This window comes from Dromiciops gliroides, chromosome 1 (assembly GCF_019393635.1).
Source record: "Dromiciops gliroides isolate mDroGli1 chromosome 1, mDroGli1.pri, whole genome shotgun sequence".
Taxonomy (NCBI): domain Eukaryota; kingdom Metazoa; phylum Chordata; class Mammalia; order Microbiotheria; family Microbiotheriidae; genus Dromiciops; species Dromiciops gliroides.
Window position 1 is genome coordinate 467021475 of NC_057861.1, and position 25399 is coordinate 467046873.

General features: G+C 36.8%; 1 protein-coding gene across 1 annotated transcript; it reads right to left on the reverse strand.

Moving 5' to 3' along the window:
* Positions 1–7140: 7140 nt before the first annotated feature.
* STARD4 (StAR related lipid transfer domain containing 4) lies at positions 7141–24149 on the reverse strand. The gene is made up of 6 exons (XM_043976664.1): positions 23964–24149; positions 17242–17355; positions 14686–14735; positions 11950–12076; positions 10796–10910; positions 7141–9794 (listed from the first exon to the last, which is right to left on the reverse strand). The coding sequence occupies exons 2-6, from the start codon at positions 17344–17346 to the stop codon at positions 9568–9570; spliced, it is 624 nt and encodes a 207-aa protein (XP_043832599.1). The 5' UTR covers positions 17347–17355; positions 23964–24149; the 3' UTR covers positions 7141–9567.
* Positions 24150–25399: the final 1250 nt, after the last annotated feature.

Consider the following 25399-nt stretch of genomic DNA (forward strand, 5'->3'; position numbering starts at 1 on the left):
ATGAGCTCCACTCCCTTAAGCCCTCTAAGGGCCAAATTTAGTAATAGAAGAGTTAATTGGGTGGTTCACCTTAATACTGAGGTAAGAAAAGAAACAGCCTCTTTGAAAAACAAAACAGGTTTATTAATGGGAACAAGTTTAAAACACAATCTGAATCACATAAGTGAGATTAATAGAACTAGAAACAATGTATAAATCTCTGGGGTAAAAAGGTCCCAGGCACCTGAACCTGCCTCCAGCTAGCTTTGCCTCAAAAAACAAAACAAAACAAAAAAAAACCTCACCACACTCAAAATCAGTAGCTCTAAGGAGAATCAGCTGTGCAGTCTCTTCTGTTTTTGTCCAAAGGTCAAACACCAGCAGCATCTTTAAATGTCTGCCTTTCTTCCCCATTTCCCTCAGAACCCTCTCTAACTGCCTTTTCACTGAATTTCTAACCCCTCTAACTGAAACTCAACTGCATCTCTAACTGACTTTTCCACCAGAAAAGTTCTTAGCCATGCTGAGTCTCGGATTGGCTCAGCACACCCACATGGGCTGTCCCCATTATAATCTAGCCAGACCCACATGGGTGTGGGGAAGCTATTAGAGGAATGATTAGTTACATAGTTTCAATAAATGTTCCCTATGGTCAGAGTTCCTTCTGTTTGTTCAATTATCTCTCAAAGTACACACCCATCCTCTCTTAGGCTTTTAAGCTTAGATTTTTTCAGTCTGACCATAATAAAGCAAAGGTAGGGTTATGAAAACCCCAAATCACAATTAATTTCTTACAGCCCTCAATTCTCTCCCAGGCCATTTTCCAGCCCAAACCACTCTATCTTCTCCCCATCTTGACCCTTTGCTGAACCTATTCAACTCTACAATATATTCCTCTCTAGCCCCCTTATCATATTGCTGATTATGCCCAGCTAAACCTCAGCCTTAGATCACTCCCATAATTTGCTCCTTAGCTCCTATACACATGCTACTGAAGGAAGATTGAGAAAATCATGCAATTATTCTGATTGGGTCCACTATAAAATTTGTTACACAACCTCAACTGAACTCTCACTGCTGCTAGGCAATTCTGGCATACTTCCTTTATCAATTTATTATTCCACTCTCCACAGTGATTCTTCCAAACTTCTTCCTCAAAGCTTCCATGGCTCTTCATCCCCCTCTCTCAGCTAAAAACCTCATTTACAGAAAAAAATTGAGATCATTCACTTCAAGCTCCTTCTTCTCCATTCTTCCTCATTTATTACTCAGATGCTTTCTACCATTATCTCCTCCTTCACATCCTGCCATTATCACCTCCTTCATATGATGAAGTGGCCTTGTTCCTTATCAAGGTCTATTCTTCTACCTGTTCAAGTGATCCCATTCCATCCCATCTCCTTTAATAGATTGCCCCCTCTATTATTTCCCACTGTTTTATTCATTTTTAATCTCTGTCTACTGGCTACTCCCAACAAACATGTCCATCTGTCCCCCAACCTGGGAAAACTTTCCCTGGACCCACCCATCCCTGTTAACTATCACCATATATATATATATATATATTTCTTGTACCCTTTGTAGATAAACTCAAAAAGGCCTCAGTTTCTCATCTGTAAAGTAAGCTAAAGAAGGAAATGGCAAGCCACTCATCTTTGCCAAGAAAACCCCAAAAGGGGTCACAAAGATTTGGACATGACTGAAATGACTCAACAATACTCTTCTAAACCACCTCTCCTACCTTCATTTGGTATCAGTCAATAGTAAATCAACAAGTGTTTGTTAAGTGCTTACTATGTGCTTGGCACTGTGCTAAGCACTAGGGATACAAAGAAAGACAAAAAAATAATCTTTGCTCTCAAGAAGCTTATGGTGTAATAATATATGATAAGAAATAGTGACCCAAACAGAACCTACGAAAAATAAAGCAGCAAGGGTGAAATATCATCAAATCAACCAGAGGGTCAACAGAATCAAATAATTTGGTTTGCCTATTTTGCAATTTCCTTCATATAATCAAAAGTAGACAATTGCAGCTCTTAATATTAATGACAGTAGCATTTATTCTTCATTTCCTAAAATACAAAAATGACTTTAAGCAATAGCCTATCTTCCAATAGCTATAGAAATTACCTGTCTCTCCTCACTTTCCCACCAAAGAACAAATGAAATCTTGGCAGATGTATCTGCTAAGAGCTTTCAATCCTGTCAAGTGCTTTAAGAACTGGGTCAAAGGGTGTTAATACTGAGGGGACATTTTTTATGTCTTCAACCTACCGCCATTGACAATGGTAGTGACTTTGTTGTACTTATTAACGTACATGCTTTTGTTTCCTCTGGCATAACATGCTGTGCTCATCATCAGTACTAGAATATTCTTCCTTCCCGGTTCTTAGATGTTTTTATTCAATGGTACCACATCTGTCACCATTAACCTCAGAGCTTTAACTAGAAAAAAGTTACCAGATTTATCCCCAGAAGCCAGACTGTGCCCTATTTTCCTAGTTCTTTTTATACTACCCAAAAAAGGGTGAGGGGGGAAAAAAGGACTGGAAACCAATGCATCATTGTTTATTAATATAGCAGATTCAAGGCATAAAACATTTTTGGCTTATATAATTTTAGCACCATAATTTGTAACTGAACAATGTAATTATTTAAAGTCTAGGTATGCTAAATGTAATTTAATATTTATTTAGCATCACTGTAATGAAGATAGAATATATATCATTCCCCTGGTTATCTTTTACCAAATAAAAATTAAGTGTCGATAAACAAAATTTCAGGATTCATTTTTAGGAGACAGTGTTTATTTCCTGCACTTTGTTAATCTCATTGTGGTTTCCAGGATCGTATCTTTCGATGGTCATTATTACCCTTTAAAGATGAAGCATGGGGCAGCTAGGTGGTACAGTGGGTAAAGCACTGGCCCTGGATTCAGGAAGACCTGAGTTCAAATCCAGCTTCAGACACTTAACACTTACTAACTGTGTGACCCCGGGTAAGTCACTTAACCCTCATTGCCCCGCAAAAAAAAAAAAAAAAAATTAAGCCTGAGAAAATGAGGAGACATGGGAGTTCTATTTAGTGCTCCTACAAGCTCAAGTCAAAACTGACTTCTAAGTTTCATTAACAACTAAAAATAGTCTTTGGAATTTTTTTCTTATATTTTATAGTAACCAAAATAAATACAATCCCCTCACTTAGCACAATGTGTAATATGGTAGCTTAGTATTTATGAATTTTTCAAATTAAAGAATACTCATCAGTTGAATACAAATCCCAACTTCACATGTAAATTCCTATGTCTAATAAAATCTAGTTTTTCATCAATTATGCAATGTTATTTCCATTTAATTATTAAAATGGCTTTAGAAAGTACCATTCAAAACTTCATTCCATTTGATTCTACTCTTTATATTCAGGTCCCACTACATTAAGGTATCTTCTCTGGTTTCTAAGTCTGCCACTGACCAGCTGTGAGACCATGAATAAATCATTCTACATCTCTAGATTTGTATTCTCATCAGTAAAACAGAAATGCCTCCTCTTCTTATGTGGTAGAGTTCTTATAAAGATCAAATGAGGGAACAATGTTTTATCCCCTTGGGAAGCTTGCTTTAGCTATAGGGGAAAATGGCACTTCAGTTAAAACTTATACCTACTTTGGTGACAGAGAAATTCAGTTTTATCAAGAAGGGTAGGGGAAATCTTGAGAGGAGTATACTATGTGATGTGCTGGAAATTGGTGATTGTAAATGGGTTTGATGATATTGCTTATAAATGATTATGACTTGCATATTATTATAATATGGTACAGCCATAATTAGTAAAGGTTAGTTTCATAAATATAAAAAAATAAGCAACCCACTTGGGTGTATTTGCACTAGCGTAAGGCTAAAAGCCTAGGTCTATAAAGATTACCCACCCCACCCCCCAAGTTGAACATTTTTGCTTGTATAGTAAATGTAAATATTAAACAATGGAATGTCCCAACAGATACAATAAGCTTTGGTTTCCTTTTTTTTTTTTTTAAGTGAGGCAATCGGGGTTGACTTGCCCAGGGTCACACAGCTAGTAAGTGTTAAGTGTCTGAGGCCGGATTTGAACTCAGGTACTCCTGACTCCAGGGCCAGTGCTCTAACCACTGCGCCACCTAGCTGCCCTTGGTTTCCTTTTGATGAACTATAAAGCTTCTACCTGCATTAGTGAGAACTACTCTATAGAAAAGAGTGAATACATAACTAAGTACATTATCTTCAGTGAAGCCTCAAACGCTATCTTCTCAGTTATAAATTTTGTACCTATTGTGTTTATTCAAATTGTGTTGAAGAAATGTTTTCCAGTAAAAAGCAGCATTATGTTTAACTATTAACAGATAGATCTGGTTCAAAGAAACATATGCAGACTTTAAATACTTCCTATTTATGTATCACTTTAAAGTTTGAAATGTACTTTTCTCCCAAAAATCCCATGAGATAAGGAGTGAAAAAATTATCATCATTTTACAAATGAGGACAAAACACTTCCCCAACATTTTTTAATATTTTATTTTCCCCCAATTACATGTAAAAACAATTTTTAACATTTGCAGGTTTTTTGAGTTCCAAATTCTATCCTTTCTTCCCTTCCCTATCCCCTCCCTGAGATGCTAAGCAATTTGATATAGGTTATACATGTGCAATCATGTAAAACATTTCCATATTAGTCATTTTGTGGAAGAAAACCTGGAATAACAAAAAAGTGAAAAATAGTATGCTTCAGTTTGTATTCAGATGCCATCAGTTCTTTCTCTAGAGGCAGATAACATTTTTCATCATAAATCCTTTGGGATTGTCTGGGATCATTATATTGCTGAGAATAGCTAAATTACTCAGTGTTCATCATACAATATTGCTGTTACTATTCACACTGTTGTCCTGGTTCTGCTCACTTCACTCTGCATTAATTCATATGTCTTTCCAAGTTTTCTCTGAAATAATCCTGCTTGTCATTTCTTTTAGCATAATAATATTCCATTACAATCACATACCAAAACTTGTTTAGTCATTCCCCAATTTCTAATTCTTAACCAATACAAAAAGAACTGCTATACATACTTTTGTATAAATACATTTCCTCCCTTGTCCCCCTTTTTTAATTTCTTTGGGATATAGACCTAGTAGTGGTATTGCTGGATCAAAAGGTATACCTGGTTTTATAGCCAGAGCAGTTGGATCACCTTACAACTCAACTCCATCAACAATGCACTGGTGTCTAAGTTTTACCACATCCTCACCAACATTTATAATTGTTCTTTTCTGTCATATTAGCCAAAACGATGGATGTGAAGTGGTACCTCAGGGTTGTTTTAATTTGCATTTCTCTAATCAATAGTGACTTGGAGCATTTTTTTCATTTGACTATAGCTTTAATTTCATTTGAAAACTGCTATTCATACCCTTTGACCATTTATCAATTGGGGAATGACATATTCTTATAAATTTGACTCAGTTCTCTACATTTGAAAAATAAGGCCTTTATCAGAGATACTTGCTATAGAAACCTCCTCAGTTGTTTTCCTTCTAATTTTGGTTGCATTTTGTTTGTGAAAAAACTTTATAATTTTATATAATCAAAATTATGCATTTTACATTTTGTAATGCTCTCTATATCTTGTTTGGTCCTATATTCTTCCCTTATACATATATCTGATAAGTAAACTATTCCATGCTCTCCTAATTTGTTTATACTATCACCGCTTGTTTAAATCATGTACCCATTTTGACTTTATTTTGGTATATGGTGTGAGACGTTGGTCTATACCTAGTATCTGCCATGTTATTTTCTAGTTTTCCCAGCAGTTTTGGCTAAATAACAAGTTTTTGTCCCAAAAGCTTGGGTGTTCAGTTTTATCAAGAGTGATGAGATTGCCATTGTCATGTATTACTACATATTGTATACCTAATCTATTCCACTGATCCACCATTCTTTTTCTTAACCAGTACCATATTGTTTTGGAGATTACTACTTTATTTATACAATCTGAGACCTGGTACAGCTAGGCTACCTTATTATTACATAGTAATTATTCACATTTTTAATAATTTGATTGGTATGGCACTGAATAAGTAAGATTAATTTAGATACTTATCATTTTTATTGGCTCAGCCTACCCATGAACAATATTTTTCCAACTGTTTAGATCTGGCTTTGTTTGCATGAAAAGTGTTTTGTTCATATAGTTACTAGGTATACATTGACAGGTAGATTCCCAAGTATTTTATATTTTCTATAGCTATTTTAAATGGTATTTCTCTTTCTATACCTTGCTGCTGGACTTTGTTGCTAATATATAGAAATGCTGATGATTTATGTAGGTTATTTTATATCTGGCAACTTTGCTAAAGTTGTTAATTTCAACTACTTTTTTGGCTGATTCTCTAGTATTCTTTACATCATATCATCTGCAGTGATAGTTTTTTTCCTCATTTATTTGCCTATTCTAATTCCTTCAATTTCTTTTTCTTCTCTTACTGCTATAGCAAGCATTTCCAGTTCAATACTGAATAATAATGGTGATAATGGGTATACTTGCTTCACTCCTGATCTTATTGGGAAAGCTCCCAGCATATTCCCATTACAAATAATGCTTGCTGATGGTATTAGATGGATATTATTCCTAATTTAAAGGAAAACTCCATTTATTCCTATGCTTTCTAATGTCTTTAATAGAAATAAGCATTGTATTTTGTTAAAAGCTTTCTCTGCTTCTATTGAGGTATATCATGATTTCTACTGGTTTTCTTATTGATATGGCCAATTATGTTAATAGTTATCCAACCTTAATGGCACACAATTTCTGTTATGAAAAAGTATGACCTGCCAGCATAACATTGAATATTGAAAATGTTATTTACCCCAGCACTGCATCAATTTTCAAGGGTTAAGCAACTGAAAAATGTCAACATAATGTCACCTATATTAAATAATTGTGCCCTGCACAAAACATTTTACAAAAATCAGTCACAGGGTGCCATGTACTATCAACAGCACTGAACCCATAATTTCCTTAAGATGTGTTTCTGAGACATAAACTGCTGACAAATAGCAGGAAACTGCATATCTCAATAGAGGGGTGTGTGTGTGTGTGTGTGTGTGTGTGTGTGTGTGTGTGTGTGTGTGTGTACATATAGGTATGAATAATATACGCACATATGTGTATAATATATGCATATGTTTACATACATATATTAAAAATAGCTTATATGTATATTATATTTTATTTAATTATCAGTATCAAAATCTAATCATTCCCCAAGGGAAGACATTTTCTCATAAAAAATATTTTCCTTTTTATTGATAACAGTTTAATAACCCACTTCCTAGAATTCCAAAGTCCCATTTAACTAACATTAACAAGGCCTAAGATTGGAATAGTTCTATAGAAAAAAACGAATTTCAAAATATTTGCTTCTTCATTTCCAATATTATACCAAATTAGTCACAATCTTACATCTAAATCAGTCACAATTTTAAATATTTTAAATAAATTTTTGAAATAGCAACTATGTCACCAAAGTCTGACAGTTCAATACATTATCACCATAAAATTGCTGACTTTAAATAAAGTATTCATTTTCTCTAAGCAACATATCTTTGGCTTGTTTTCTTCAGTATTACAATCCATGGTCCAATGATAGTTATTTATGCCATCTTTGGTTTATCTTGACAGTCAAATTTAAGCAGACTTCCCAGATGAACTAACATGCAATCCTAAAGCCAAATTGAACTTTTAAGGAATGCAAACACTCTTTTTCAACCTACCAACGATTCAGTATTTCTATGATGATTTTTACACGGGGGCAACAGCATTAGCCTAGGATGAAGCAGTAATTAAATAGCTGGAGAGATAATAATTCATCACTCTGGATCCCAGAAATATGAATTAATGAGAGCAGAACAGATATTGGCATTTAGAAATTAGTAGATCAATCTATTCAGGCAATAGTAGACTTTTATGTTATGCTAATCAATGAAAATCATTGAAAATTATTTTTCCTTGAAAGGCTAGAAGTCATCAATTCTTGAATCATAGTGTGAAGGGAGGAGAAGCAAGGAAGAGAACAGAAGAATCTGACAATACAATGCTAATACATTTTTCCTTTGCTTTTAGACTTGCAATTAACTACTAACAGCTATTTTGCAGATGCACTTAATAGCAGCTATAGCTTGTTCTTTTCTTATAAGCAGGGGAAAAATGCACAAAAGGAGTCTAGTGCATTAATTACTTGATACTTTCATGGCTCGAATCACTGGGTTGTGTATGAACCAAAATGTTTTCAAGAATTAAACATCCTTTCAATCCACCATCATAAGCAGGAAGAGCTAGGCTACATTTTTAAATGTGTTATATTTTATACATACATACATACATACATATATATCACCCCCTTCTCATAGTTTCTAAGTCAAGACATAAGTGCAATAGTAAATCACCTAGAATGAGCCCTTAATTGACCACATCTGTAGAATTGGAACATTTCCCTACTTGGGTCATTCAAGTCATGAGTTTCCACAGCTGTGCAGATAACCACCAGGCATGAATTTGTTCTTGCTATGGCTTAAGTTATGCTATAATTGCATTGTTCCTATTCAATTATAATGCTCCATAAGAAGCTGTGTGTTTTATTTCCAAAAATAAAACAGAGTGCATGTCTCTGATTTGCCTTTCTTCATAGGCAATTCTCAAGTAACAACTTTGTCCCACATTACCAATGTTCTACACTGGCATGGACTATTGCTGTAAAAGCTACTGCTACACAAACATCTGAAGCAGATATTTTGTTACAGTTTTTGCCAGAGCCCAATTCCACCTACAAACACCCTTAAGTATTTTTGAAGAGGTTTCAAGTCAGTGTACCTTAGGTACTTAAAAAGAATGATGGCTGGCTATGACATAGAAATACTATTGAATTCTAATAAGTGAAATTGAATCAACTGTGGGTTGTGGGAAACCCTTACATTTCTTCATTTCAATATTTAACTACCACATTAGTTAACATTAATTATTTTTTCAGAATTCTTCTGAAAGAACATTTTTTAAATTAAAGAAATATAAAGATAAACATTGTTTCTTCTCATTCAACTAAATCTAAATCAATCTCAAAACAACAGATTATAGGAAGAACTTTGACAACATGAATTTAACAATAAGATCAGAAAATTATCTTGAATAAACATAGGACTCTACAACAAATTATTTTGTATACAAGCAGTATATATATTAAAAAAAACTTTAGTTTTTTGAAAGATCCTAACATGAAGTTTGTGCTTCTGATAATTCCTAAGAAGCCAACTAGCATATATTCACATTAAGATACTAGTCAGCTCTTAAGAAGATGAAATTCAGTTTTTGTGTATCTAAGCAGTATAGTAGCTCCAACTCTACTACAACCATATTGAAATGCCTTCTATAGGCATTAGGAATAAAAGAAAGCATCACACTCCGGAAGAAAAATGTTCTAACCTAGCCTGAGATTTTTACAACATAATATAGGAAAGATAAATGGATGATGGTGAGTTCATGGTATTTCAGTCTACATCCAATTAGGTCTTCAGGGCTTTTCTGAGGTCACCAAAAAAGTTTACCAGGGTGCTAGCCATGGCTGTATCTACTGCAGACTGAGGAAGCATCCCTCGAAGATCTGTCTGAATGTAGCCTGTCAAAAGACTTTGATCAAGATTATCTTTAAGTGGGACACAAAACCAACCACAAGGATGATTATATCCTCGGACAAAATCTGGTCTCATTTCTTCATAGTGGACACTTATACCTATAAAACAATTTAAAAATAACATTATTAAGAACAATTAATTTGTACCTATTCACTATATTCATCAAAAGATATGAAGATTTCCTAAGTTTTGTTCCCATTTTTTCATATCGGGAAAATTAATCGCCAAGTTTTAGTGCTTTATATTAACCAATAAACATTTATTAAGCACCTACTATATTCCAAGCACTGTGCTAAGTACTGGGTTAAAAAAAGAGGCAAAAGACAGTCCCTGTCTTCACAGAGCTTATAATCTAATGGTGGAAACAACCTATAAACATATATATAAAGCAAGCTATGTACTGAATAAATAGGAAACAAAGGGAAGGCACTAGAATTAAGAAGGGTTGGGGAAGGCTTTAATAAAAGATGGGATTTGAGCTGGGACTTGAAGCCAGGAAGGTCAATAGTTGAAACATAAGTGGCAAAATGCAAAAGAAATTGCCTGTTAACTCCCGGGAATCTATGACCTTTGAGCCAATCCTTGACTGACTGTCAACATACTCCTAAAAAAACAAAAGCTATGCTGGCTAAGATACTTAGTTGATGCTTACCTGCAAATACCAACTTCTGTAAACATAACAGCTATTATTTTATCTGCAGGAGAAACCCTCTAGGAAGCAAAGAATTTCACTTGGAACAGTTTTCTAAGATTAAAAGGAAAAGTACTGCTTGGAACCACAGAAAAGAACTAGATTATTATACATACTATCACAAATTTTCCTATTATGACCCAGAACATAGTAGTTTTCTAAGACTAAGTGAAGGGAACTCTTCTTTCTTTAAAAGTTATGAAATCCAAATCTGCAAAAAAGCCACCTCATTAGTGACTGAAGTTCAACAACTATTCATGTTATCTTATTTGCTAAAGTTTAGTATCAATTATGTCAATAATTCAAACAGATAAAAATATGTAGAGCACAGATAAGAATATTCTTTTAATAAAGAACTAAATTTTAATCCAAAACGACATAAAAGAAATATAGGTCTAAGATTATTACCGCATGACAAAAGCCCTTCTTCATACTGTGTTGTATAGGAGAAATCAATAAACTCTCTTGGCGCAATGAGGTTCCATAGCTGCCCAGCAGTTGTGTAACGCATCACACAGCAATTCTACAAGATAAGAAAGGAGGTAAAATGATTGGCTATTGCAGGAAGACTATTCACAGGTTGAAGTTCACAAATCAACCTTTTTAGAAAAATATTACATAGGCAACACTTTGCAAGTGTAACTAACAAAGTGCTTCTCAAAAAGATCCTAATTGATCTGCTCTGTGGTTCATTATAGTAGCCAACTTGTCCCTAGCTCCATGGATTCCACAGAAATGAACTAGACATGTCAGCTGATGATGGAGGCTATTTAGGCTAAAACCACCTGCTCAATACTCTGCACTAAAATACCAAGCATGATAAGGAGTTACACCGTTGCAAAATGTGATCATCTAGTTCTTTATTGGTTAAGATGCTTTTTTTGCCTTTGATTTCCAGGACCCTGTAGAGGAAGGCTATTTTTAGAACATTCATGTTACAAATGAAGGAGAATCTTAGATCTAGAAGTTGAAGGGACCTTGAAAGCCATTCTCTTTTTCCACCTCTTTCCTTCCTTCCTTCCTTCCTTCCTTCCTTCCTTCCTTCCTTCCTTCCTTCCTTCCTTCCTTCCTTCCTTCCATCCTCCCTCCCTTCTTCCTTTTCTTCTTCTTTTTTTTTGGCAGGGCAATGGGGGTTAAGTGACTTGCGCAGGGTCACACAGCTAGTAAGTGTCAAGCGTCTGAGGCCGGATTTGAACTCAGGTACTCCTGAATCCAGGGCCAGTGCTTTATCCACTGCGCCACCTAGCCGCCCCGTCTTCTTTTTTTTTAATGAAGAAAACTTAGGCCCAGAGTAGGGAAGTGACTTTCTTAACATCACAGAGGTGGAATTCAGGTCCTATGACTCTACTCTGTTCCTTACAGCAGAAGGGGTACTGTTGTCCCCAGTCATAAGGGTTTTGCTACCAGGGTAAGTAAACTCAATCATTCACAAATTCACTTCAGTGACTTTGGTTTCTTCAAGAGATTGCACAAGATTCTATCAGACTTTACTGATGCCACTTACAATTCTTGGAACAACAAAAAAAAAAACTATTCAGTGCCTTCTTAGAGAAATGATTTACCTCTTCAAACTGCTCAACAATATCCATGGAAGTCATTAAACTGTCCCAATCTAGGCGACGAGGCCCTGGACGTATGTAATCTATAACGTTATTAGTGACATCCTCCATAACACCTTGAGCTTTGTAGCTAAAGAAATAGATATAAAATGTTATTAGAGAAACATCTGTTACCTTTCATAAAGCAGAATTGACTCTGAATGAATAAAGGAAATTTGAAGGAGAGGTTTAAGAACAGGATATAGAGCAGGAAAATATCACTTCTTAACTATTTTATTCTACACACATCCTTCATTTCCTTACCAGCATACAGTTGTCTGAATTATATTATGTCCACATAAATATCATGAAATCTCTTTACATCCCAAAGTGCATAAAAACTTACATACTGCTACCATTCTGGGTTATGATACACATATGCTGTTACTACACATTTATCCAGTAATATCCTACTGGTACTAAACATGCTATTTCCGTTTAGATTTTCAACAAACTCTGGGGTAAGGATATCATTACCATCCTCTGTTTTGGGGTCTGTAGACAGTTGAAAAAGGATGTAAAACAAAACCCCTACAAATTAAGCAATTTGAAATCAACAAATTATTAAGAGCCTACTATATAAAAAGTGCCGAATATTAGTGGGAGAGGGAGGTTCAGTGAAATAAGACATCATCCTTTCCCTAAGAAAATTAAATCAAACATGGGAAATAAGGGATGTCACAGGGAATGCCAACAAAAGTTAAGTAACAGCAAGTACAAAACCAGAAGAGATATCATAAGGCAATACATAATTAAACATCAAGGGAAGTAGTAACGAGTGCTCTTAATGAAGCAGTACAGTGTAGGAATGTAGACTGTATATGAAGTCAAAAGATCTGGTTTAAATTTCATTTAGTTCAAGAAATATATCTGTATTTCTCCATATATACATTTGTATACCCATCTGTATTTATATGCATATGTGTATGTATAAATGCATACACACACGCATATGAGAGAAGGACACTGTGCTCTGAATGACAAGTTTTTTTGCTCTTTATTTTTTTTTTTTTTTGGTGAGGCAATTGGGGTTTAAGTGACTTGCCCAGGGTCACACAGTTAGTGTCAAGTGTCTGTGGCCAGATTTGAACTCAGGTCCTCCTGAATCCAGGGCCAGTGCTCTATCTACTGCACCACCCAGCTGCCCCCAAGTCTTTGCTCTTAAGGAGCTTACATTCTGCTTGGATACAGATATGGAAATATAAAATCCTTTAAGGAGGATGAAAGCACTGACTGAGGGGATTGATGACAGAAAGTTTAACAGTTAAGGTGGTACCTGAACTAATCCTAACAAGAAGGTACATATTCTTACAAGAGGCAGGAAAAAAAAGAAAATGCACTCCAGATAATGGGAACAGCTTGTAAAAATGCACTGAGATAGTTAAGGGAATAACTAGTTGGGTAGAGTGAAGTATGTGAAGAAGAAGGTAAAACAATCCTGAAAAGGCTGGCAAAAGCAAGCAGGGGGAGAACTTTGAATAACTGGCAATAAGGAACAGGTTTCTAAGCAGGGGAGCTAAATATGACATTCTGTTACAGCCTATTATAGTGCTGGCTTTTTCGTTATGACTCTAAGTCACTTAATCTTTCTGGGACTTGTCAGATGAGGGATTTAACTAAATATTTCTAAGGTTGCTTCAAGTAAATTCACCAAAAATGTACCTCAGAACCACAGAATTTCAGTGTTGAAAGAGACCTCAGAAGCCATCCAGTGCATGTTGAATCTGAATCTCCTCTACGATATAGTGGGTAATTTGTCATCCATCCTTTGCATGAGTATCTCTAGTGAGGGAGAACTCATTATCTCCTCAAGGCAGTGCATTTCACTTTTAGATAACTGCTGTCAAGTTTCTCCCTTATAGGAACCCTACATTTGGGAGTGGTTGAGGGTATGACAGAGAGTAGAGAAAATTGCCAATGGAAGAAAAAAAAGGAAAAACAGGAGAGCTTAAGGTAGAATCTTGGCAGACATCTACATCTAAGAAAGAGGCTGAGAAGCCAGCAGACATAAGAAGACATAAGGAAAAGTCACTAAGTAATCTTCATGCAATATCAACAAAGTCTGTGAATTAAAGGTATCCAAAACTGCCAAGGTCACCGATTTCCAATATTGCAAAGACCATGAATTGAGCCACTCTCTGGAGGGAATTTCATTTTCTGAAATAAATGGTCCTAATTTGATTCTTTATGGATGAGCATTAGTGAAATATAAACTTAACACCATTCTTCATAGGGAAAAGGAGCAGGGAAAGCTATCAGGAAGGAAATCAAGGAGTCCTACCACCTCTCTTGCTTCGAATATGTCATTCATTGTTTCCTAGTTTTCTCAGAGGATGAAGATTAACTTTCCCACTTCATCTCATTACAGAAGTATTTTGCTTTCAACAATTCATCCAATTCTAGCTCCCTCTGACCTTGTCATGGACACTGTTCATCTCATACATCTGGTGATTCTATTCTGCCTTGGACATTATATTCCAGAGTTTCAGGGTTTATTCTAAGTTGTTTGGGATAGCAGGAGAGACCTTAAGTGTGCAGATTCTGTTATAGCAGCCTCATTCAATAATACGAACATTTTAATTCTTAAAAATAACCCTAAACCAAAAGACTAACACTTCTTGTCCAATATAAAGTCAGTGACCATCTACGTATGTGAAGCTTTAAAGAGGATTAAGAATTAACTTTAGAATATAAACTTACAGATATCCACTGAATTCATCTGATGGCTTCCGCCAAACTGTTACATCTTTCTGGAAAAAAAAAAAATCAAAACAGAGCGTTGTAATAATACAAACATCATTTGAGCTACTGGAATCAGTCACTTAATATTTTCTATCTCTTCATAGCACTGTCTGCTTTAAAATATAAAGAAACTCCCAATGAGAAATGTAGAAAATGTGTGTACTGTGCTTTATCAAATGAGTTGAATTTGAAATGGTTTTATCCCTGGGGCAGCTAGGTGGCATAGTGGATAAAGCACTGGTCCTGGATTCAGGAGGACCTGAGTTCAAATCCGACCTCAAACACTTGACATTAACTAGCTGTGTGACCCTGGGCAAGTCACTTAACCCTTACTGCCCAGCAAAAAAAAAGAAATTATTTTCTCCCTGATTAAAGTTCTTCAAATATTACCTAATTTATAGCATTCCAATAAAGTAATATGATACCATTAGAAGAAACCAGGCAATGTGAAGTATAATGGCACCATTATTCTACTTAATGTTATACTTTATACAAGTTAGTGCAAGTCACTCATTTTACATTGATGACATGTTCACCTGAAAGTGACTAATCTTCATTATACATTTTAATTGTATTATATTCACCCATTTAAACTATATTATTCTGAAACTATATTCTTAAACTATAAACCATTTCAGATGAAGTTTCATTTTTTTTTTAAATTATTGATCTAATCTAGTTTTTACATTGCCTTGATTTTCCCCAATGTATCTTTCTCTTCCCCATCCCAGAACCATCTTTTGTAACAAAGACTTTTTTTCTCCAAAGAGAAAGAATGGGAAAAAACAATCAGCAAAATTAATCAATACATTAAAAAAAACAAACACCTGAAACTATTATCAATGTTCCACACCTGTGGATCTCCTACCTCCAAAGTACTGGGAAGAAGGGTCTTTTCATTTCTCTTGGGGTCATTGTAATTTTGCAATATTCACTTTAAGGTTTTCTTGTGGTTCTTGGTTCTTTCCATTCAAATTGTAGTCATTGTGTATATTGTTTTCTTGGCTCTTTATGTTTCCATGCTTCTCTTTATTTCATCATAGTTGTTACTGTCGTATAATCCACTTACCCAATTCTGATTTTTAAGGAATTATTTTCTTCAGTGAACTTTTGTACTTTTCCCCCATTTTGCTAATTCTGCTTTTTAGGGAATTATTCTCATCACCAGAGAGACAATTCTACAATTCTACTTTTTAAGGAGTTTTACCAGGGCAGCTAGGTGGCACAGTGGATACAGCATTGGCCCTGGAGTCAGGAGGACCTGGGTTCAAATCCAGCCTCAGACACTTGACACACTTACTAGCTGTGTGACCCTGGGCAAGTCACTTAACCCCAACTACCTCACCAAAAAAAAAAAAGTTTTACCAAACTATTAATCCTCTTTTTTTTTCCACCCAGGGGTGGGGTGGGGGAGGGGCCGAACAATGAGGGTTCAGTGACTTGCCCAGGGTCACACAGCTAGTAAGCATCAAGTATCTGAGGCCTAATTTGAACTCAAGTCTTCCTGAATCCAGGGCCAGTGCCTTATCCACTGGTCCACCAAGCTACCCCCTATTAATTCTCTTTCCCTCTACCTCATCATCTTGGCTCTAGTCCCTATTGAGTCCTAAAAATTCAACTTCTTCATCTCAAGATGTAACCATTATGATACAGTCATTATGTTAAGAATTCAATAAGATTATTCCTCAGTTCAACACTTACTTAACAAATGAGAATATTAACTAACATAAGATTAATAATAAAAGTACTCCCCCTCATACTGAAATTAAACTACTATGAATAGAATTTTCTCAGATTGCTTTTACATCCACTCAAATTATTGTCTCTAGTGCATAATTTCCACATTGGTAATGACGTGCCGTAAAATAAAAAGCCTGATGTATAATTAGCTTCTAAGACAGGTATTATCTTTCCAAAGAGAAAAAAGATCAAATGCAGTGCCTTGGCCACAGTAATTGTTCAATATATATTTGCTGAATAAATGAATGTCAACCACAAAAGCAAAATGTACTCAAGTACTATAGTTTATTTATTGCTTCTTCCCTTAGACCTTATCCTACATGTATACATACACAAACATAATCTACTGAGTGAATCAGAAACAAAAAATTAGATTAGTTTAATAGCACTTGTTGAAGAAACTGTCTTCATTATTTTCTATTTTCTTGAAAGAGACTATTTATGGGGGGAAAAGACCAAAACCTTATACCGCGAAATAAATCACAAGAGAGCTGTTATCCTTCAGCATAGTAAAGGGGTTCTAAAATGTTAATGCAGTGAACATTCTTTTGTGAAAATCTAGGCCTGCTGACCAACAATCTAACCTGAGTGAACCACAATATATCAATGGTCACACTTTACAATACGACATGTACCAAAAGTCTTGGTGCAGTTTTAAACTTTAGTAGCTTAAAATTAAAAGATTGTGGAGCATTAAGACCTCTGGGACACCACAAATTTCTATTAAAGAGGAAACTTTAAAATCATTATAGATAGCAAGTATAAAAAATTTACCGTTTTCTTAGCAATTCTCCACTTATCATCTTCAATACTGTGGTACTGGCACAGTGTGTTTTTAATTTTAGTTGCAAGGAAAGTAGCATCAGTCAAGGTTTCCATTTCTTTTTCCTGTGTTGAAAACCAAGATTTAATGTTAGTCATGAAATTTAGGTATTTTTCAACACATCAGAATAACTACTGAAACAATTGTATCAGGGATTAAAAATAACTACAGGAAGAAAGGTTAAACTACAACCTTGTTTTTCATATCAAATCAGAATCTATGGAAAAGAATTAGTTGTAGAAAGTCACTTAAAGAAATAGTTTCATAATACATAAAGACACCTCTATTTAAAAACTGATGCCTTGGAAAACATTTTTCATGGGAATTTCTATTGCCCATATCATTGAATAGAGCTAGAAAGGCCACTTATCTAAATGAATATCCTAGGGAAGTAACATACAAATGGACAGTTATTTAGCCCCAGAACTGAACAGGAAGAAACTGGGCTTGATCACATCTGGAAAAACAAAGTCCTTTTAATGATCCAGATGTCCTTATTGCCTTAATATTTCTGCCAACATTCTCCATGTAGTCAGCTCCATGTGGAGCATAGGCATCATAATCCCAAAAGAAAAACAATCCCAACTCCAGGTGACCCAGTAAATTTTTGACCAAGATGGTTATCTGAATATATGCAGGTAGATAACCTTCAGGGACTCCCCCCTTCCTCCCCACCCCCACCCCCAATCCAACTCCAGGAAAACGGGAAATCACATCAGACAAAATAATAAATTAAGAAAGGCAATAAAAAACTTTAAAAGTAAATTATTTCACTCCAAAACTACATAAAAAGTTATCCAGAAACCTACAGGAAATGAGAAAGGGAGCCACTTGCAAAGCATCTACCAGCACAAGCAAATAAGCCAACAGCCTCCCAAAAATATTAGAGATGGGTCAGAGGCACACATAGTCGTCAATTCTTTGTGTCCAGATATGATTAATATGGTAATGTTTTACATAATTGCACATGTATAACCTATACTGATTGCTTACAACCTTGGGGATGGGGGAGGGTAGGGAGAGAGGGAATGAGAGAATTTGAAACTCAAAACTTTAAATAAATTCTTTGGATCAAGAAACAAGAGAGAAAAGGGATGAGCCACCTCAGAAGGCCAAAAGAAGGCTGGAAGCATAAAGTGGAGAATTTGGAAGCCAACAAAAATAACAATAACTAGTACAGCCATGACAGCCCAGGGGCTCCAAGTTCCATAAAGAGCCCTGAAGGCCCAGCTCTTTGGGTCTCAAAAATCCAGGAGGTTAACCTCAAGAAACAAGGCAAACATAGGAAATTCAGGTGCCATACATCATGACAAATACAGCCAAAAATTGCACCTAAAAACAAAGAAGGGGGCAGAATCTGGTCTTGAAATAAAGCCCCTAATTCAGGAAGTAAAACTGGAGGAGAAAATTTTTAAAAAGATAATGATCAGTACAAAAAATTTAGAGGGGGGTGGGGGGGTGGGTTCAGCTAGGTGATGCAGTAGATAAAGCACCAGCCCTGGATTCAGGAGGACCTGAGTTCAAATCCGACCTCAGACACTTGACACTAGCTGTGTGACCTTGGGCAAGTCACTTAATCCCCACTGCCCCACAAAAACAAAACAAAACAAAAATTTAGAGACACTCCAAAATGAAACCTAGGAGACAATGCCATCGCAAATATAAGCAGACTTTAAAGGGGAAAATGTATTTTTAACATGGACTAGGTGAATACCTAGATGAAATAAGATAAAAACTCTAAAGGAATGAAATGAAAGAAGAAACAGCTTAGAACAAAAACTGATAGCCATATTGTGTTTTTTGAAATAATTACTATTGCTATCAGTTTTGGCATTGCATGTATTAATTTATTAATATTATATGCCAGTAAAGAATTGACCACGAGTCTCCCTAACTTCTCTTGGTCTCAGGCCGCATGGTAGAAAAAGCAGGAAAAGCGTTTCAGCACAGCAGTTAGCACGTGCAAGAGAAAAGCCCCAGAAGATCCATGCTGTCCTCCAGAGAGACAGCACATGGTCTCAAGGAGACCTAAGAGTTTGGAAGACCTACCAGACCTATGCTGTCCTAAGAAGGATGGCCAAGAGGCAAGAGCACGTGCCAAGAGAGGGTCCTGGCCTCTTGCCAGGGTTTTTAATCCTCTTTTGATAGAGGTGGGTCATTAACATTGATCAAAGTTAATTGGTTAGCATCATTCAATTCCATTGGTTAACATGATTTGAAGGTGGTCCACATTAAAACGACATCAAGGAAAAGACCCTCAAGTTGCTTAAGATAAAGTCCAGTATCTAGGTGTGGTTTGATCACTTCAGTCCTTCCTTGAGCTAGACAAAAGGGTCTATCTCCATTTCTTTTGTTCCCTTGGGTTTGTCCCAAATAAGATTTGCTGAAGTTCCCAAGAACTGGACTTTCTGGTGTGGGGTGAGGGTGATAGCTTGTGGGGACAAAGCATTGAGAAACTGATCCCTGGGTCCCTCCCCACCAAAGAAATTCATTATTAATTATTTTCTCACAATAACCAAGTAAAAACAATCCCTGAAAATCAGAATAAACCAAGTGGAAATAACTGACTACCAGAGACAGCAAGAAATATTGGAATATAAAAGACTGAACAAATAGTGGAATATATAAGCACCTTTATATAAAAAAAACAATTCACCTGGAAAATAGGCAAAGGCAACATATTTTAGGAATAATTACAGTTGGGGGCAGCTAGGTGGCACAGTGGATAAAGCACTGGCCCTGGATTCAGGAGGACCTGCTTGAGTTAAAATCTGGCCTCAGACACTTTACACTTACTAGCTGTGTGACCCTGGGCAAGTCACTTAACCCTTACTGCCCAGCCCCCCCCAAAAAAAGAAAAAGAAAAATAACATACACACACATATAAAATGTTGAAAAGAAGGGGTGAAATTTTCTATTTTGCATAATCTGTGTGATACTATTCAATATAAGGGGGAAATAAGTATGAACTGAACCTCATTTGTCTGAACAAAACAAAAAACACAAGCAAAAAAAATTTAATGTAGAAATACATCAGTTGGGAGCTGGTTAAGAAGAAGAGAATATAACTAGGAAGGGAATATTATAAGCAAAACAAACTTTCTGATCTTGAAGGTAGGAAAAGGGAAACGAAAAAGGGAAAGGACTGGAAATAAAAAAGGCTGTCATCAATTGGAGAATAGTTGAACAAATGTGGCATACAAATAAATGCAATGAGGGGCAGCTAGGTGGCACAGTGGATAGAGCACCAGCCCTGGATTCAGGAGGACCTGAGTTCAAATCTGGCCTCGGACAGTTGACACTAGCTGTGTGACCCTGGGCAAGTCATTTAACCCCCATTGCCTTACCAAAAAAAAAAAAATACAGAAAACAAATAAATGCAATGCCATATCCATGTGCCATTAAAAATGATGAAAAACAACAATTCCAGACAATCTTGGGAAGTATGAATAGGTATAGAATGAAGTGAGCAGAACCAAGAGAAAAATTTACACAATGACAACACTGAAAAAAAATACAAGTAAAGTCTGATCTAGGCAATGATCTATGAAGAAAAAAGTTACCAGTCTCTTGACAAGAGAAGTGATGAACTAAAATAGAGACAGGTTTTTTGAAATGGCCACTGAGATTTGTTTTGATTGACTATGGTTATTTGTTACAAGGGGATGTACGTTAGAGAACAGAACGAAGTTCAGAAAGATACATAGACAAGGATGTAGTAGAAGCTAGATAAATGAAGCATAATATACATATGCATATATATATATATGCAGAACTATACCTGAACCAACTTTTATCAACATGCAAAAATGGATTATTAAACTTTCAGTGTGAGGAGTACCTCAGAAATCAGCAAACACTACAAATCAGGGCTTAATTTATTTTTTTGTTAATTGTCTAGACTTAAGAAAGTGATGAAGAAAATTAATAATGCAGATTAAAATTAAAAGTGTTCCCCCCAGTAAGATGTTAAATGTTTATCAACCCACCTCTGTAATATGTATACTTATATATTATAGAAAATACCTTATAATATGTATATGTATATAGTATTGACAATACCTTATATGGGTAGTATCATCCAAGATACATGACTAGAAAAGGTGGGCTTAAGAGCAAGATATAATAAATATATGCTGCAAATGTTACAATTTTGTCACTGTTCAGTTGTTTCAGTCATGTCTGACTCCATTTGAGGTTTTCTTGGCAAAGATACTAGAGTGGTTTGTCATTTCCTTTTCCAGCTCACTTTACAAATGAGGAAACTGAGGGTTAAATGACTTGCCCAGGGTCACACAGCTAGTAAGTGCCTGAGGTCAAATTTGAACTCAGGTCTTCCTGACTCCAATCCCAGTGTTCTATCCACTATACCACCACCTAGCTGCCGTAAATGTTAAAATGGTATTCATGATATTAAAAAGAACCAGGGGGCAGCTAGGTGGCACAGTGGATAGAGCACCGGCCCTGGAGTCAGGAGTACCTGAGTTCAAATCTGACCTCAGACACTTAACACTTACTAGCTGTGTGACCCTGGGCAAGTCACTTAACACCAATTGCCTCACTAAAAATAAAATAAAAAAAAAGAACCAGAAGAGGGGGCAGCTAGGTGGCACAGTGGATAAAGCACCGAACCTGGATTCAGGAGAACCTGAATTCAAATCCAGCCTCAGACACTTGACACTTACTAGCCATGTGACCTTGGGCAAGTCACTTAACCTCATTGCCCATCCCCCCCCCAAAAAGAACCAGAAGGCTTCTAGCTGTACATTCTGTCCACAGGATATAGGGAAAGATATGGATAGTGAGACATAAAGGAGCTGACCATCCATCTGGTCACCCAAGTGACCTTCGTGCCATCCTTGACTGCTCTGAGATGACAGGTATTTTTATTTCTATCTACAGACATAATGACATCAGCAACAATTGATTTTTTTAAATGGCAAAATACAGATTCAAAACAAAATATATAAAATGCTATTATTACTTTTAAAATGAAATTCTATAAACAACAATAAGAGCTGCCAGCATTTAAAAATTCTTTTTTTATTACATTCATTTTCTTATTTTCTATGAACCTTTTAGTCCCATCAGTATACTCTGGGAAACAAGTTCTCCTGGAAACACTGCCAATTATATAACAATAGTAATGTAGAAACTGCTCACATTTATAAAGGTTTTAAGGTTTACAAAATGTTTTACATGCATTATCTCATTTGTTCCTCAAAATAACTGTGATAATCAGTACCACATATTAATATCCCCATAGTGTAAAAGAGAAAGCTGAGGCCCTGGGAGGGTTAGTGACTTCTATTTGATACAGTACACTCCAAGAGTGGAGGCAAAGTTTAGAAGTTTTAAAACTTTTCCTATAAGGAAAGAAACTCATGAATGCATTCAGACTGGAACTTAATTTAAAAGTATTTCTTTCAAGGTCTTCTAATAGCAATAGAAGCATATAAAACATGGAGACTATGGTGGTTAAAAGTGTTTGCCTCGGTCGTGTAGGAAATAGCAGAGTGCCAACGGAAGAAGAGTTCCCTAAAAGCTGAGAGATCGTCCGGCCGTTGCCCTTTGCAAATAATAGTGTATTAATTGCATTATGTCCTGGAACACTGTGGACACCTCTTAGATGAAGAGAGGAAAGGAGCAAATCTTAGGCACCTACCACTTGACTGGCACTGTGACAGCACTTTACAGATAACATCTCATTTGAGATTCATAATTATTCAAGAGTTCTGCCAAATCATTCATGCGGTAGCAGAAAAATTAAACAAGTGAATGGAAATGCCTATTGTTTATAGGCTATGATATGTAAACAAGCCAAAGAGATAAGCCTACACACATTTTGCAAATGTTGTAGGTAAGACAAGAGCTGGGCTCCCAAGCAGTGAAAGAAAGAGAGCTAGATTGTCTTTACCTTTTAAATTAAGCATCAAAGTTAAAAGTAATCCTGGGCAAGTCACTTAACCCTCACTGCCCCGCAAAAAAAATACAAAAAACAAAAACAAAGTTAAAAGTAAGGCTGACAAACAATGAACTTAAAAAAGGAAGTTAAATTTCAACCCTGTAAAGTACTCCACGGGATTTTAGTCCAAGCCATACCTATGTAGCCAATTACTTTAGAATTTTGCTAGGACCCTGACCACACACACTGTATACCATTAGGCTGAAGCCAGGGAGCAGGACCGTCTGAGCTACAACTTGGGAGACTTTGTGCTATTTCAGGCCCGTTGAAGTTCAAAGTTTAATGGGCATAATCCAAGATGGTCTTTCCAAAGGATGCCAGCCAATGCCCTCCGACACCGCCGCCCCAAGGATCCCAGCGATAAAAGCCAAGTGACACCCCCTGGAGATTTCAGCTAGCTCCCCCGAGCCCATGGAATCCAGCCACAGAACCGCTATGTGTGTTCGCACAGATACGGTGCAGACACCTGGGGAACGAGGCGAGCCACCAATTCCATTGCTCTCCCCGCTTCCCCAGGATTTCAGGACCCCCTGACCCCCCCCCCCCCAGGGGTGATTTCAGCCAATGCTGCCCTCTCATGCAGAGTCCGCTTCCACAACCCATCACCGTACAGCCTCCCACAGGGAAAAGAAGACCGGGGAGCTTTGAGACCCAGCTGGTCTCTCTGCAGCCGGGCAGGTCCTAAGTCTTAGACTATCTCATGCTTACCCTGGTAGGAAAACAGCCCGGCCAGGACCCCTTCAGCGCGAGGACTTCCGGGAGACCCTCGCTCACCCGATCTCTGGAGCTGGGCGCTGCGCGCAGCAGCCAATTGCACGGGGCCAAGCCGCTACACGAGAGGCGGCGCTATCCTTCACCCTTCCTTTCATCGAGTTCTGGAGGTTGGCCTTGCTCATGGTGAGACTAGTAGGAGGCGGTGCTGGAAAACCCCACGCCCTTGCTCTCATTGGCTGGTGCAAAAGAATGAGGTGCGCTGATTGGCCCAGGAGAGATGGAATGATGCTGCGTCGACTGAAATTGGTGGGGAAACTAGCATACGTTTCATTTATGAAGACTGTGTTACTTTTTCTGCGAGTGGTGTGTGGTTTGGCCCCTGCTCCATCTTCGTGTCCGTAACTCCGTCCAAATTGGGGCCGACTGCAAAAGCTTTTCTCTGCCCCGTAGTCATAAAGAGAGCCTGTAAAAGAGTTATGGGGTGGGGGCATGGGTGTAAGGGTTAAACGTTTAACAACCGGCTTTCCAGAAGGGGGGGGAGGGAGTATACAGGACAAATTTTCCACTGCCCTCCATTGCTTTATGTCTAGACAATCAATCAACCCCTAATTTGTAGCATTTCCAATTTCCAAGGTGTATATGTCATTCTGAAAACTTAACGATCTGTTCTGCTCAAGTTGGGGTCAACACACCCTTGGGTGGAGGATTGGTGCGGTACAAACCCATAATGTTGGAGCGGGGCGGGGTTGGTATGTACACAGCACAATAGAAGTAAAAATACAACCACTGAAAGAACCACGGAGCTTATGTATTTTCTTGTCAGCAAACATATAGATTCCTATTTATTGCCTCCAGGAGCAAATACAAATATTCTAATGAAAAATGCAATATTGATACCTCTTAGATGAGAGATATCAAACTCTCAGCTGCAGTGCAAACTCCCAGGTGCAACCGTATCATATCAAAGCGTAATCGGGAAATGTTTAGCAAAAATAAATAAAAATGCAATGTAACGTAGATGATGTTAATTTATGTTTGTCTAAATCAATATGCAGCCTCAGGGTTTTGTTTCTATTTGAATTTGACACCACTGCCTTAGATTATTGGAGATTCATCACTGCCTTCAGCTCAGCAGTTCAGCATATTTTCTCAGAATTCTGAAAAACAGGAGTGAATAGTTTCCTTGGTCTATAATAAAATATCTCTTAACACGTACTAGCTGTGTGACCCTGGGCAAGTCACTTAACCCCCATAGCCCCGCCAAAAAAAAAAAAAAGAGTTTATTACCTCAAATATTGTGACACATGGTCTCTATTGAAAAACACCCTATTGAGTTTTACCTGATAGTGTTCCCAATACTAGTTGGAAAGATGTGGGGTTGTTTAGAGTAGGGGGAGGAAAAAGGAGGAAGAGGGAGAAAAGGAAAGGGA

What these genes read in the sequence shown, in the direction of transcription:
- STARD4 (XM_043976664.1), bottom strand. Translation starts at nt 17,346, where the DNA reads ATGGAAACCTTGACTGATGCTACTTTCCTTGCAACTAAAATTAAAAAC. An exon ending in GGAGAATTGCTAAGAAAACG is followed by an intron (nt 14,736 to 17,241) that starts GTAAATTTTTTA and finishes TTTTTTTTCCAG; the next exon opens with AAAGATGTAACAGTTTGGCG. An exon ending in AGAAGGGCTTTTGTCATGCG is followed by an intron (nt 9,795 to 10,795) that starts GTAATAATCTTA and finishes ATTGTTTTATAG; the next exon opens with GTATAAGTGTCCACTATGAA.